The sequence below is a fragment of the Anomaloglossus baeobatrachus genome, chromosome 2 (genome assembly GCF_048569485.1).
Source record: "Anomaloglossus baeobatrachus isolate aAnoBae1 chromosome 2, aAnoBae1.hap1, whole genome shotgun sequence".
In the NCBI taxonomy this organism is placed as follows: domain Eukaryota; kingdom Metazoa; phylum Chordata; class Amphibia; order Anura; family Aromobatidae; genus Anomaloglossus; species Anomaloglossus baeobatrachus.
Window position 1 is genome coordinate 88,448,272 of NC_134354.1, and position 16,845 is coordinate 88,465,116.

The 16,845-nt window shown below is 43.3% G+C and overlaps 2 protein-coding genes across 3 annotated transcripts in view; one reads left to right on the plus strand and one right to left on the minus strand.

Annotated features, from left to right (window-relative positions):
• The window catches only part of CMSS1 (cms1 ribosomal small subunit homolog), a 410,349-nt gene that overhangs the window by 229,209 nt on the left and 164,295 nt on the right, over positions 1–16,845 (minus strand). The gene's annotated exons all lie outside the window — the stretch shown is intronic.
• The window catches only part of FILIP1L (filamin A interacting protein 1 like), a 342,688-nt gene that overhangs the window by 173,725 nt on the left and 152,118 nt on the right, over positions 1–16,845 (plus strand). For both annotated transcript variants that reach the window (XM_075335146.1, XM_075335144.1), the window contains exons 3-4: positions 125–298; positions 11,226–11,404. In XM_075335146.1, the coding sequence (XP_075191261.1) occupies positions 125–298; positions 11,226–11,404 (353 nt within the window). The remainder of the gene's footprint in view (positions 1–124; positions 299–11,225; positions 11,405–16,845) is intronic.

The window sequence follows — 16,845 nt, forward strand, 5'->3', positions numbered from 1 at the left end:
AACACTCGACGTGAGCACGTGGCTTAATGTGCCTTGAAACATGATTTTGGATATTAGCCAAGACATCTTTGTTTGTAGCATGCAATTCAGAAGCATACTAACAAGCACAGTTTTCTTCCCTTAGGCTCGAGATGAAGTCATATCTGTACTGAAGGCAGAAAAAATTGACTTGGCTCTACTGGAGGCCCAGTATGGATTTGTCACTCCAAAGCGGGTCTTGGAGGCGCTTCAGAGAGATGCGATCCAATCAAATGCTACACAGTGGCAAGAAGACATCTACGAAAAGCCAATGTGTGAGGTGTGTAAAGATGGATTACTGTGTATAAAAGAAATCTAACAATACCAAAAATGCTGTGAAGATTAAATAAGTTACTAATATACCGTAATTAAAAGAAACCCTCTTTAGAGTGGTGGTGTTATATTTCACATTGTATTTTACCATCTCTTTATTCCAAACCTTTTTTGTGGGTTCAAGGAAATGAAATAGAGCTCTGATATTTCATAGAAATAATCGTACACCTAACTCATATAGACTTTAAAGCCATTAATTGTTGCCGACCCCAAAAATATAAATCTAAGGAAGGAGGAGATACTCCGTTTAAAGAGAACCAACCAGCAGGATTTTCATATATAAAGTAAAGCCAGTGCTATATTGGTGCTAGGATGCTGAATGTAAGCATAGCTTTTGGTCTGAGATTGGATGTTGTATTTCAGAAATATGTGCAAGTAAAGTTCCAGCAATGCACTGCTATTTGATTGACAGGTGCAACAGGAAGTGAATATGTGGGTCGGGTCTTGCTAATTATTCCCGCCAATATTTGTCTGCCGGCACCGGAATTAATATCTATGATGGTGACAGGGGGAGGAAGGCCAGGCGAGCCGACCTACATATTAACTTATTGTTGCACCTGTCAATCAAATAGCAGTGCATTGCTGGAACTTTACTTGAACATATTTCTGAAATAAAACATAAAATCTCTTAACAAAAGCTATGCTTTACTTTATATGTGAAAATCCTGCTGGTTGGTTCCCTTTAAAGAACAGGAAAACCGTAGAATTCCAGCATACCGGTCCTCTAAAATTTTTCTTATTTATTCAATTTTAAAATTCCATATAAAATTTTATATTCTGGGCACCAGCCCCGCCTTACGCAATTCGAACATAGTCCTTGCTCATAGGCATATGTCCGAAACGTGTAAGAGGGGCTGGTGCCCGGAATATGACATTTTATATGGAATTTTAAAAGTGAATAAAGAACAAACATTTTAGAGGAACAGTATGCTGAAGTTCTACCTTTTTCCTGTATCGTAATCGTGGATGCCAGCCACGCTAATCTGTGCATCTGTGGATCCATTGCAAAAGTGCTGAGCCTGCTAAGACTTTTTCTTTGCGTCTCTTTAAATAAAAAGTGATGACATATCATATGAGGATAAGACGGAATTGACCCTTTATGATAAATATTGGTACAGATTTTTCCATACAAAAATGGCATCCGATTTGCAAGCAACAAAGGTGGCCCTTTTAAAGACAAATGTATGTTGATGATTATTAGTTTATTTTATGAAATGGCAGCCATCAAAACTCAGAGCTCAAAGCCAGGACTTAAAAATCCTTGCATGTTTGCCATATATAGTGGCGGTATAGTGTAATGTTTCATACAAGTGCGTAGAGTCACATATCCCCAACAGTCATTTTAGTAATCGTAGCCCAAGGAATACATTTCCTAATGTAAACCACATCTATTTATTTTACCATTGCCAGGGACACCCTACACCATGAAAGTAATAAGAATAAAATTCTCTCTGTTCTCCTATACGACCAACATGAAGAGAATTTTAATTTGAAATCTCATTCTATCATTGCTCTAATTCATCAGCCCTGGCATAAATCATGGCATTATTAAGCTTTTAAAGCAAAAATAATATTTGAAGTAATAAAAAATAGCAGATAATATATTTCTTTGAAATGGCGCTTCAATAGCTGCCAGTCAAGACCTAGCTCTCGCTCCGATTTCAGACATAGCACTTTTGTTGGATTGTAACCTTTCCAGTTGAACTCTATCTGCTTTCAATTAAAACTTGAAATGTTAACTTGGAAAGACTAATATTTTAGCCATTTACAAAGATGTCTCTCTGTAGGCCTGAAGTGGTAGAAATCCATTCTGACATGTGGACATGATGTCAGCGCTTGGCCGTACGTGGAGCAGGAGATTGTCCTGATTTTCACTACGTTGGTTTCTAAATAACTTGCATTGTGGCTCGTTTCCTGATTAGGAATTTCTATAAATTGACTGCGTATCCCAAAATGACCATAATATCACAAGGAATGCAAGCCACGTGCTAGATTACTCATTGAATTCAGCCATCTGTAGATCAGAGTATGGACCACCAGACACAAACTGGCAGCGGAGGTCTTCACCCAAACTTGACAGCCTACCAAGGCTACCAAGTTCAGGTCATGAGACTCGCAGGTAGTTTGTGGATCTTGGTACTTCCCTATAATACAGTACAGATTATAGTCAACAGTGAATGAGCAATATAAAATTATACAAAAATAATATTTACATTTCCCTATAACAGTCCAGTGTCCATGGCTGCTGGTCTTCCTTTTTGCTACTGGAAACCTCAACGTTGCATCCCTGACAAGCGTCATAATATCTTGTGCGGCCTAGTAAGCACCAGAGGCACTAAGGATGCTAAGCCAGGAAGACACCAGACAATGGCAGTGTGAATTGAATTGCTCATCTCTATTTAAAGAGTTTGTTGTCATTGGACACCCTTTTCAGTTTGGAGCAAATGGTCTTACACGTAGAAGGTGCAGCCAGCAAATGATCTTACACGTAGAAGGTGCAGCCAGCAAATGATCCTACAAGTAGAAGGTGCAGCCAGCAAATGATCCTACACGTAGAGGGTGCAGCCAGCAAATGATCCTACACCTAGAAGGTGCACCCAGCAAATGATCCTACACCTAGAAGGTGCACCCAGCAAATGATCCCACACGTAGAAGGTGCAACCAGCAAGTGATCCTACACGTAGACAGTGCAGCCAGCCAATGATCCTACACACAGAAGGTGCAGCCAGCAAATGATCCTACACCTAGAAGGTACACCCAGCAAATGATCCCACACGTAGAAGGTGCAACCAGCAAGTGATCCTACACGTAGACAGTGCAGCCAGCCAATGATCCTACACACAGAAGGTGCACCCAGCAAATGATCCTACACCTAGAAGGTGCACCCAGCAAATGATCCCACACGTAGAAGGTGCAACCAGCCAGTGATCCTACACGTAGACAGTGCAGCCAGCCAATGATCCTACACACAGAAGGTGCAGCCAGCAAATGATCCTACACCTAGAAGGTGCACCCAGCAAATGATCCCACACGTAGAAGGTGCAACCAGCAAGTGATCCTACACGTAGACAGTGCAGCCAGCCAATGATCCTACACACAGAAGGTGCAGCCAGCAAATGATCTTACATGTAGAAGGTGCAGCCAGCCAGTTATCTTACACATAGAAGGTGCTGCAAGTAAATGATGCTACACAAAGAACATGCAGCCAGCAAATTATTCTGCATGTAGAAGGTGCAGCCAGCCAATGATCCTACAGGTAGAAGGTGCAGCCAGCAAATTATTCTACATGTTGAAGGTCCAGCCATGTCTCTAAGATCTACACATATCCTGGGAACAAAAGGGATCGCACTAAAAGTCCAGCTCCCCCCTATCCTTGTCACGCTGGGTGTGGGGAGAGACACCCAACAAGAGGACTCCTGGGAATAAGGGAGGCTGAAACACAAAGAGGGGGCGGAAACCAGAGGCTCCTGCGCTGACCCTGTCACTGGGGGGGCCATGCGCTTGCCCTCAAACCAGAGGTACCTATAAGGGTTAGGAGGTGTGGCCCGCCAATGTGCCCCTGTCTCCTAGCCAGACCCTAGGACTAAATCCCACCACCCACCAATCCACGGGGGAAGGGGGGGAACAAACACAAAAATAACCAGCAAAAGAGGAAAAACAGCAACTTATCTTGAGAGGGAATCTTCAGAATATACAGTAACTCCTGAGCAAGCAACTTCTCCAGGTGAAGAGTATAACCCGCACTGGAGGACTGAGAGACCCCATATTATAAAGGCCCTTAATTGCCAGCTGGAGAAAATGGCTCCTCCAACCTGGCAAGGAAACAGAAAAAATACCTAAATCAAGCCCTTAAAGAGACAGCGTCCATTAACGTCTGGATGATCGCTGGGTTCTTTAGCACCTGGTCCCAGCAGCAGCACCTGAAGGTCCAGACACATCCGTGACAATCCTTTTCCACGATACGGCGCCACTTCTAACTAGTAATTGTGTACAAATGATCACTTCCCTATTCACGATGCATCACCTAGAAATATGAAGAAGCAATCAAGAGTGCAGCGATCGCTTCACTAACGGAATCAGTGGCCGTTCTAACAATCAGATACCCAATGATCAGAAATTGATGGATTATCAGGTGCATTATTATATTGAAACTTTTTTGTTAGCAGACAAAATACTACTATTTTGGATGTTAGCTTAGAGATATGTTTTAAAAAGTGTGCTTTAGAAATGTAGATTATACAGATCCTCTATGGGAGGACAACGGACAAACAGAGGAATAACAATAAGTAAAATAAAACCTGAAAAAAAAAAGAAAAATAAAACTCAGAAAGACAGAAATTAAATATAAATTACATTACACACTGGCAATATGTTTCTAAAAGCCTACACTAATGGAATATGATTTACAGGGTAAATCATGTCAGTAATTACCAACAGTAGATGGTGCATGGTATAAATCGACAAATAGGAATAAATCACTAGTTTTTCTCTTTTGGCTCTAATGGAAATTAGCCAAAAAATACACAAAGCTTAAAAGTCAGAGAAAAAGTCCTTCAATACATAAACAATATATACTGCTCCTTATATAATAGATGGGTGCACGGAGATGTTTTTATAATGATAGCCACCCTATAAATAAGAAAACTAAAATACAAGCAGAATTACGTAAATGGTGCCCTTTATGGTTAACTAAACAGTTATTAATCTAGAAGAAGTATGTAATACTAACATTTTCGATATTGTTCCACAAGCTTCTCAGGCCTATTCCTCCTGATAGAACTGGTGTAACTGAGCCATGTTTGTATATCGCCAGGCTTGCACGTGCCTTTTAAGCTTTGCCCCATAAGTTTAGCACTGTTACCCCTTTAATATGCCAATTAATAGGAGCCCCAGTGTCACGATGAATATGGGATAGCGGGGAGCTGGGGCTCCTACAGTGTCCCTCAAGCTAGGGTGCTATATGCTATCCCTAACCTCAGGGATACTCCTGATGGTGGAGAGGCCTGAGTCTCCTTCCTGGCCCAGCTCTTGACCAGTCCTGAACTGATTCCCCCTCTCCCCAGGAAGGGATGGGACAGAAGTATTTTATGGAACCCACAGAAACAGACGAGGGAAAACTAAAACTCTGTTAGGCTGCTTTCACACATTAGTTTTTTTGCATCAGGCACAATCCGGCTCAAAAACCTATGCAACGGATGCGGCGACAAAAACGGATCCGTTGCATAAGTTTTTTCATGCGTCCCGTCCGTTTTTTGATGGATCCGGTTTGATACTGAGCATGCGCAGTTCAAAAAACCGCATCCGGCCGCCGGATGCGTTTTTTTGCCACAGGACGCCGCATCCGGTGTCCATAGGCTTGCAATGTAAATCGTGCTGCATCGAGCCGGATCCGGCACAATGCGGTTTTTCGCTGCAGACAAAAAACGCTGCAAGCAACGTTCCATCCGGCCGCCGCATCGGCAAAATATGCCGCATCCGGCAAAAACCTGACTCAACGCAAGGCCATGCGGCACAATCCGGCGCTAATGCAAGTCTATGAGGAAAAAAACGCATCCGGCGGCAAAAAAAACGGATGCGTTTTTTCTGCAAAGTGCCGGATTGTGCCTGATTGCAAAAAAACTGATATGTGAAAGCAGCCTTACACAGCACGCACAAAGGTTAAGATGATAAGAGATTCAGAAGGAAAAACAAGAGCAGGAAGGAAGCTACAAAACAACAGTGTTAAACTCCACAACCACACCAAGCAATAAGCAAAACTTTCACCAGAAGGTCTCGGACACACCTCACAGAACAACAAAGCTAAAACTATAGCTGGCATGGGTGTGGAAAAATTCAACCAGCATAAATAGAAGGTGAGCAAGTGTGATAGGCCTCCTCATCTCATGGGATCAGAGGAGCAAGCAGACCAGCAGAGACTAAAGTGTGCTTTACACACTGCGATATTGGTAACGATATATCGTCGGGGTCACGTCGGTAGTGACGCACATCCGATTACCGACATCGCAGCGTGTAACACAAATGAGCCACGATCAACGAGCACAAAAATGTGAAAAATCGTTGCTCGTTGACACGTCGCTCATTTCCTTAATATCATTGCTGCAGCAGGTACGATGTTGTTCGTCGCTCCTGCGGCATCACACATCGCTGTGTGTGACACCGCAGGAACGACTAACATCTCCTTACCTGCCTCCACCGGCAATGCGGAAGGAAGGAGGTGGGCGGGATGTTACGTCCCGCTCATCTCCGCCCCTCCGCTTCTATTGGCTGGCCGCTTAGTGACGTCGCGGTGACGCCGAACGCACCTCTCCCTTGAGGGAGGGATTGTTTGGCCATCACAGCGACGGCGCTGCACAGGTATGTGCATGTGACGCTGCTGTAGCGATAATGTTCGCTACGGCAGTGATCACCACATATCGTGCCACCGACGGGGGCGGGTGCTATCGCACGCGACATCGCTAGCAATCGCTAGCGATGTCGCAACGTGTAAAGCACCCTTTATTCGTTTGCCTGCTCAGCACAAAGCAGGTCGATACCCGTGTCTGCCTATGCTGATCCCAGACACCAGAGAAACCATCGGGTGGAGTGTCAGAATCTACAATCTGAACAGAGCCCAACGCTGCAATGACAGTCAGCAAAATTTGAGCCTAATTCCTTGTGACACCCAAAAGTCAGCCCCTTAGACAGATGAGCCATAGATTATCACCAATGTAAAATGGTAGATATATATTTTGGGTATATTCACACAAACCTTTTGGATGGATTTTGAAGCTGATTCTTTTCAAAATCCATGTGAAAACCTCTGTGTGAACATATAAATAGAGCGATGTATTGTCAGGAAAGTGATGCTAAGGCTGGATTCACATTTTGTTTTGACTCCACATTCATGACTGAAAAATCACTGATTCAACTGAACCCCAAATAGAGTCATTGAGGACAAAAGATGAAAACGGAGTCCAAAGACCTACAAATTCTGACTTTGTTTTACCTACTTTTCAGCATTACCTGTTTTTTTTCAGTCAAAGATGGAGTCACATTCTGTTTTTGAGGATTCAGGCAAAATTACTGAGGAAGACATGAATGTAGAGCTGAAACGTAATGTGAACCCCGCCTTGTAGGAAAGCTCCTGCAAAGCTCTAAAGGCTGATATCAGACACGCAGCCCATCTGGCCACACACTTAGGCTAGTTTCACACTTGCGTTTAACGGTATCTGTTGTATTGCGTTGTGTGACGGATGCAAAGGATGTGTTGCATATAGTGGGCAACAGATGCAACGGATCGTACAAAACAACGGAATCAGCTGAGCGCTGAGGACAGGTGAGTGTGTGTGTGTATATATATAAATAAATATATCTATATATATACATATATATATATATATATCATAGTTAGGTCCAGAAATATTTGGACAGTGACACAATTTTCGCGAGTTGGGCTCTGCATACCACCACATTGGATTTGAAATTAAACCTCTACAACAGAATTCAAGTGCAGATTGTAACGTTTAATTTGAAGGTTTGAACAAAAATATCTGATAGAAATTGTAGGAATTGTACACATTTCTTTACAAACACTCCACATTTTAGGAGGTCAAAAGTAATTGGACAAATAAACCAAACCCAAACAAAATATTTTTATTTTCAATATTTTGTTGCGAATCCTTTGGAGGCAATCACTGCCTTAACTCTGGAACCCATGGACATCACCAAACGCTGGGTTTCCTCCTTCTTAATGCTTTGCCAGGCCTTTACAGCCGCAGCCTTCAGGTCTTGCTTGTTTGTGGGTCTTTCCGTCTTAAGTCTGGATTTGAGCAAGTGAAATGCATGCTCAATTGGGTTAAGATCTGGTGATTGACTTGGCCATTGCAGAATGTTCCACTTTTTTGCACTCATGAACTCCTGGGTAGCTTTGGCTGTATGCTTGGGGTCATTGTCCATCTGTACTATGAAGCGCCGTCCGATCAACTTTGCGGCATTTGGCTGAATCTGGGCTGAAAGTATATCCCGGTACACTTCAGAATTCATCCGGCTACTATTGTCTGCTGTTATGTCATCAATAAACACAAGTGACCCAGTGCCATTGAAAGCTATGCATGCCCATGCCATCACGTTGCCTCCACCATGTTTTACAGAGGATGTGGTGTGCCTTGGATCATGTGCTGTTCCCTTTCTTCTCCAAACTTATTTCTTCCCATCATTCTGGTACAGGTTGATCTTTGTCTCATCTGTCCATAGAATACTTTTCCAGAACTGAGCTGGCTTCATGAGGTGTTTTTCAGCAAATTTAACTCTGGCCTGTCTATTTTTGGAATTGATGAATGGTTTGCATCTAGATGTGAACCCTTTGTATTTACTTTCATGGAGTCTTCTCTTTACTGTTGACTTAGAGACAGATACACCTACTTCACTGAGAGTGTTCTGGACTTCAGTTGATGTTGTGAACGGGTTCTTCTTAACCAAAGAAAGTATGCGGCGATCATCCACCACTGTTGTCACCCGTGGACGCCCAGGCCTTTTTGAGTTCCCAAGCTCACCAGTCAATTCCTTTTTTCTCAGAATGTACCAGACTGTTGATTTTGCTACTCCAAGCATGTCTGCTATCTCTCTGATGGATTTTTTCTTTTTTTTCAGCCTCAGGATGTTCTGCTTCACCTCAATTGAGAGTTCCTTAGACCGCATGTTGTCTGGTCACAGCAACAGCTTCCAAATGCAAAACCACACACCTGTAATCAACCCCAGACCTTTTAACTACTTCATTAATTACAGGTTAACGAGGGAGACGCCTTCAGAGTTAATTGCAGCCCTTAGAGTCCCTTGTCCAATTACTTTTGGTCCCTTGAAAAAGAGGAGGCTATGCATTACAGAGCTATGATTCCTAAACCCTTTCTCCGATTTGGATGTGAAAACTCTCATATTGCAGCTGGGAGTGTGCACTTTCAGCCCATATTATATATATAATTGTATTTCTGAACATGTTTTTGTAAGCAGCTAAAATAACAAAACTTGTGTCACTGTCCAAATATTTCTGGCCCTGACTGTATATATATATATACACATATATACATATACATACACACACACACACGCACACGCACACACACACACACGCGCGCGTTGTGGAGTGCGGGAGGGGGCGGAGCCGAGTGGGGAAGTGTCGGGCTCCCTGCACACGTGGCCAGGGTAAATATTGGGTAAAGCACTTTGCTTGGTTAGCCGATATTCATCTTGGTTACGGGTGCAGGGAGCCAGAGAGAGCATGCGCAGTGAAATCCTAAGGATTCCGCTGCTCAAAAAAAGTTACATGCTGCGTTCCTCCCGCTGGGCGGAAGCAACGCAGCGGCGGCCAGCGGAAGCAACACAGGTCCTTTTGGCACAATCCGTCATCCATACAACGGATTCCGCTGTTTTCCAAAAGGGCGGATTGTGACGGAAAGAAAACAACGCAAGTGTGAAAGTACCCTTAAAGGGATATTCTCATCCTCATATATGAGTATTGTTGGATTGTGATTATTAAGAAATTTTGCAGTTTACTGCTTATTCAACTTTTCAGCTGTTCTTGAGATACCACTTTTCTTTTGTTTACAGCTCTTTGACTTGGAGTCTGACCATCGCTGCTAGATAGAAAAGAGCTTGCAAGCACTGTGCATGTTCTGCTAAACAGCTTGTATGCACTGTGCATGTTCTACTATTGATATTGTAAGCACTGTGCATGTTCTGCTATTGAGCTTGAAAGCACTGTGCAGGTTCTGCTATTGAGCTTGTAAGCACTGTGCAGGTTCTGCTATTGAGCTTGTAAGCACTGTGCAGGTTCTGCTATTTAGCACCTAAGCACTGTGCAGGTTCTGCTATTGACCTTGTAAGCACTGTGCATGTTCTGCTATTTAGCATCTAAGCACTGTTCATGTTCTGCTATTGAGCTTGTAAGCACAGTGCAGGTTCTGCTATTGAGCGTGTAACCACTGTGCATGTTCTGCTATTTAGCATCTAAGCACTGTGCATGTTCTGCTATTGAGCTTGTAAGCACTATACATATTCTGCAATTGAACTTGTAAGCACTTTGAATGTTCTTGTATTGCGCTTGTAAGCATGTTCTGCTATTGAGCTTGTAAACACTGTATGTTTTGCTATTGCACTTGTATTACTGTGTATGTTGTGCTGTTGAGCTTGTAAGCACTGTGTATGTTGTGCAATTGAACTTATAAGTACGGTGGATGTTCTGCTACTGAGCTTGTAAGCACTGTGCATGTTTTGCAATTGAGCTTGTAAGCACTGTGCATGTTCTGCAGTTAAGCTTGTAACCACTGTGCATGTCCTGCTATTGAGCTTGTAAGCACTGTGCATGTTGTGCTATTGAGCTTGTAAGTACTGCATGTTCTGCAATTGAACTTGTAAGCACTGTTTTGCAGCTGACCAGGATTGATGGAGCGCACCACAACCTCCTAATCTTGGCAGTGCTTACAAGCTGCTTACATCAGCAGTGGTTAGTCACCTAATAAATAAAAAGTATTAATATCTTAAGAACACCAGCATCTTTTAAGAAGCGTTAAATTGAAAAAGTACTGTACTTGTTATTTACATATGCTATCTGACAGTATTCATCAATCAAGATGGGAAAAACAGTCAAACTTGATAAATTTTATTTTTTTTTAAGTATTCTTTTATAGCTGTGGCTAACAAACTAAATTTTGCTTTCCATGTCATTAATAAAACACCAGTGCAATCTCTCAGCTTCCTATGAGCGTGAATACACTATCTTGGATACTAATGGGTTAAAACAAAAATACAAGTTTAGGGACGGGCAAAATTCTGGTGGCGCCAAAATCCACGAATTGTAAAATAATGAGCTATTTGTGACCAATGTTTCTTGTATTATACAGCTGGATAAGGTTGTGGAGAAGCAGAAGGACACTCACAAGAGAATGCTGGAGCAGCTTCTAATGGTGGAGAAATCCCAGAGACAAACGCTCTACGACTTAGAGGAAGAAAAGAGAAAACACACCGAGTATATGGAGAAAAGCGATGAATTTACCAATCTACTAGAGCAAGAAAGAGAACGGTAAGACGGCCTAAATGTCACCGATTTGTGAGCAATTTTTTTATGACAACCAAAGTATAAAAGTAAAAACAAGAAACGGTGGAAGACATCTCGGTACAGGGCATCGCTCCCCGACCAGGACACACAGACACTAGGTATCTCCTACAAAAAGATTGGTATTTCTGCTATTTCCATCTGTGTATATGATTCGAGCGTCACTTCTAGATCTCGTGGAGACCTCTATGACGAGAGCGGTCAGATTGGGCAGGAGGGCTTCCCAGCAATTAAAGAAACAAATGAAATCTTAATTAAGTAGCAGATGTTAACAGCTTTTCTTTTAAAGGGGACGTATCGTGAAAACACTATTGTTATATTTTTAAAGCACTACTCCAGTATTTTATTTTTTTTTTCAGTGCTTATTATCGAAGGTACCTGACTCTAGTAATATACTCACCCTCTGGTGTGTTCACCTTCAACTTCGATTGATCAGTGTAAAGGCCCCGTTACACGCAACGACGTATCAAACGATATATCGCCGGGGTCACGGATTCTGTGACGCACATCCAGCATAGTTAGCGATGTCGTTGCGTGTGACACCAACGAGCGGCCGTTAACGATGGAAAATACTCACCAAATCGTCCATCGTTGACACGTCGTTCATTTTCAAAAAATCGTTGATTGTTGAGGATGTAGGTTGTTCATCGCTACGTGTGACACCCCGGGAACGATGAACTACAGCTTACCTGCGGCCGCCGGCAATGAGGAAGGAAGGAGGTGGGTGGCATGTTACGGCCGCTCATCTCCGCCCCTCCGCTTCTATTGGGCGGCCGCTTAGTGACGCCAACGAACCGCCCCCCTTAGAAAGGAGGCGGTTCACCGGCCACAGCGACGTCACTAGGCAGGTAAGTCCGTGTGACGGCTCCTAATGATATTGTGTGCCACGGGCAGCGATTTGCCTGTGACGCACAAACGACGGGGGCGGGTACGCTCGCTAGCGATATCACTGCGTGTGACAGGGCCTTAAGTCTATGAGAGCCAGAATGAGGCCCTCATAGACTTGTGACCTCCGGGCGCTGCGTGAAACACCAAAGCAACCAGGAGGTCACAAAGTGCCCAGGACCGACCGGAGCAACATGAATAGAATTTAAAGTGTAAGCGGCATGTGAATATAAACATGGGGCAGGGAAATTAGTTGATAAGCACCAGTTCAACTGTAAAATAAAAAAAATGATGGCGTGGTGGTTTATGAAATGTTGTTGTTTTTTATAATAATTAATGAAATAATGTAAAAAAAAATAAATAAATAAATAAATCCTGAAATCTTAGAGTTTTCACATGAAGTGTTGAGCCTTATAATAGGCTGATACTTTCTGCTCTATAAAGATTACTTTTTTTTACATCAGGTTCATTTATATTTAGATAATTTTTCAACAGTGATGCACTTCTGGAAATGTATATATGAATTGAACAAGTGTTTGTAAGACTGCTTGCCCGATGAGCAACCCGTATAAAAATGCCAGCAATCAACCACTATCAATTGTTCGCTGGGTGCTTGAGTAGTGTACTATGGCATAAAAATCAACAATACGGACACATCGCTCGGTTTAATTAGGGACTGTGCTGTCGATAACATGATGCTGTATGGGTTTTGGGGGTGAGGGGAGGACACAGAATGATCAGATTGACCCTTTTGTGTCCATCACTTTGAGAGTAGAGCAAAAAGATTTGCAGAAACCTAGTCCAGTGGTCATGTTGATGGTCCATGGCCGCCGGAACAGAGCTTTGTAGATCTCACCCTACCTGTCAGCATCTGGGCACCTCTTCTCATTAGTAGTAGGCCCCTCACATCTTCATCATTGGGGTGCAACAACAACATAGCTGCTGGAGAAGGGTCCTGTAAATCTTTTTGCTCAAAGCTAATCAGTAATCATCAGCTAGTCTAAACAGGTCTGTAAATAAACGCAGATCGATTTGTATGTAGTTGAATGGTGCTTTTAATTATGGGCCAAGATTGGCCCATTTGTATGAACCTTAAAAGCCAGGTTCAGATGGGCATATTTTTTTATATAGATAATAACGGCTGGACTGACCAAGAGTCTCTGTCGCGGGTGTGTCACGAGTGACAGACAGTCCTGCGGTGTCTCGCTACAGAAGGTCACAGCTTTTGGCTGCGCAAACTGCTCCTTAACCTTATATCATTTTCGCTTGGTTTTCATCTCTTTACCTTTAGGACCCTGAGGAGTTCCTCAGCCTTTCAGCAGCTTTTTATCAGCACTTCCCTTGGTGTCTTTTATATACCTTCAATTCCCATTACTCGGTGCTGGTGATAGTTCTTATACCCTTAACAAGTCTTCAGTGCAAGCAGTCGGCTTGCATACATCTGGAAAATCTTTGTAGTTTTTGCAGTTCTTCTCCCTTAGTCATCTGGAGATAAGTTTTTGTTCCCTTTCTCCCTGTTTGTTATCCCTGTGTCTTCTTTAGTGCTTAGCGGGGTTGACTAAGTGCTCATACCATCTGCTCCCTACCTAGGGCCTACTTGAGGGTCAACCAGGCTCAGGTATCCTGCTCGGAGCATAAGTGAGGAACCTATCTAGGGTGGTGATGGAAGCCAGGACCCAGCAGTATGCTTGGTCAGGGGTCATTATCTCCCCTTCCCTAGACAAAGGGTTTCCCTTCCTTTTTGCCGTTCGCTTGGTACTTCCCTGTACCCAGCATGACAGTCTCGCAACCTAAACCTACAACCTCATGTGTGTCTTGGGAAACCCGCAGTCAGTACGGGTATTTTGCTCCATAAACAGACTGTCAAATGCGCCCATCTGAACCCGGTCCAACACTATCCAGTCATCATTGACAGTACAATACTGTGAACAGAACATCTTATTTGCAATGGAAATTAAAATCTTTCACATAAAATCTGATCTGTATATGGGGGTGGTCTCCTCAAAGACGCGGTCTTCTGGAAGTTTGATTGTTTATGTTCTTCTCTCCCTCTGTGAACCTATGTAAGGTGTTTTGTCCAATACTATTTGGAACATTTTTTACTTCCCTACGACCTCACCCGCTTAAAGGATCATAGGATGTTCTGTATCCCTTCCATTAGTGCTGACGATTTGTCGGTGGTCTACAATAAATGCTACATCCTATGTTCAAAAAGCTAAGAAATTGTACCGGTGAAATAGAAACTATAATCTGGCTCATGACAATCCCTCAATGCAATGTAAAAGCTCTGGAGAAGATAAATCTTCTGCCAAAATTCTTTTCCAATTCTGCGAAAAAGAATGCAAATCAGCACAAAACATAGAAATGGCTAGTGACCCATAACTCATGCTGCATGACTGCACAAACATAATTAGTGTAAGTATCCTAATTTCCCTTCACGGCTCAGGAATGTGATTCTCAGACAGGTGGTCTAGAGGCCAAGGTCCTTATAGGAAATGACAAAGGGCAAGACTGCTGAATAATGAACGATACAAGTATCTACAACAGCGAAACAGCCAAGAGCAATCATTTACCATACTCAGCCTGAATCTGAGCAGGAACATTCTCTAAAGGCTCATTCCCACCTGAGTTACTCATAGCTGGAACCGGAATATCTGTGTCTTTATGCCGGCCACAGGTGGGCGAGACTCTGGAAACAGCCAAGTGGGCGTGTCTATTTCCAAACGGAAATCGTATAGTATTGCCAACTCCTATGATCGACACAACGATATTACAGTTGCCAACAATTCAGGAGACATTTCATTTGAACTTTAACCTCCGTCCCTCGTTGGAACTCTGCTGTGTTCACCACAAAACTGCACCCTGAGGTCAGAAAAAATGCAGCCTGTGGTCACAAAAACGCATCGAAAAACACATGCATTTACCAGGTGTTTTCGATGAGTTTTTGACAATGTGTTTTTTTATTCAATGGGTGAAAAATAGTGATGGGTGGACCTGGACTGTAAAGTCCAACCCCCATGGGTTCAAAGGCACCCGAGTGCCGGGCCCAGAATTCTCAGGAAATCGGGATCCGGCACTCAGGATTTAAAAAAAATAAATAAATAAAATAAAAAAATAAAGTGAAAATAAAGAAAATAAATAATAAAGCGAGCGTGCTATACTTACCAAGTCCCCGGCACGGCAGTAACTGCTCCTGTGTCCTCTCATTCACTTCCGGGACTTCTCATTAGCCTCCTACATATTCACTGCTTCCGCCACCCACCGGCATCTGTGATTGGTTGCAGTCAGACAGCACCTCAAGGCTGTGTGACAGCGTGTCTGACGCTTCTAATCACAGACCTGGTCTGCGGGTTTATAGCGTATAGAGAAATTGACATAGGGTCCCCCTATATTATGCTACCAAGCACAGATAAAGCATACGGCTACAGGCTCCATCCACACCGGAGACTCGGTAAGTATGAAGCGCTTGCTCCTACCACTTTGCGCCGGATTCTGGTCCCCTAGACTTATATGGGGACCAGCATCTGGCGAGATACCAGAGATCAATCTCCCGCTAATCCCGAGGGTTGATCTGCAATGTTCCTCCCATCACTGCTGAGAAACGCAGGGATAACACACAAAAAGAATGGACATGCTGCATTTTTGTGGTCACCACAAAAAAACAGCCATAAAAAAAAACAATGTGCGTACAGCAAAACTTAAATTTCATATACTTTGCTGGGGAAGTAAATGCATGCAGTTTTGGGCCACAAACTGCACCCAAAAACAAGGCAAAAAATGCGGCAAACACGCACCATACGCATGAGGTCTGGGAATTTAGGAGTCCAGCAACAGCTCATTTTGGGTTTAGGAGTCCACAGTACTATCCAGTGATCGATAGCTAACAGAAGGCTGGAAATAATTGAATAGAAAAACACACTAGACTCCTAAGCTTAGAAAGGGCAGAGGTTAAATTAATACACTGTTAGAATGAATTTTTAAAACTATATATCAATCTCCTCAGCAGATCAGACACCATCTGAAATATTCTAGTTTTTTTGATCGCACATTTTGCTTAAAGGGAAACTGTCACTAGCTTTTTCCCTTATAAGCTGCGACCACCACCAATAAGATATTATATACAGTATTCTGGCATGCTGTATATAAGAGCCCAGGACACGCTATATAACGTAAAAACACTTTTATAATACCCACCTAGGGGGCGATCTGATGGATGTCACTGCTCCTGGTCCTGCACCTCCACCACCCTGTGTCATCGCCGTCCTCCTGCCCAGTCTTGTGTGCATGATGTGTCCTGCGTCATTCACACAGAGGCCTCCATTGCGTTCCTGCGCATGTGCACTTAGCTCCGCCCTGCTGAGGGCAGAGTAAAGTACTGTAAAGCGCATGTGCGAGAACAGGTTAAAAACCGTCCACACACGCGCACCACAGTACTTTGCTCTGCCCTCAGCCGCATGCGAAGGAGTGCAATGGAGGCCTCTTTGTGAATGCCACAGGACGCGCCATGCACACAGGGCTGGACA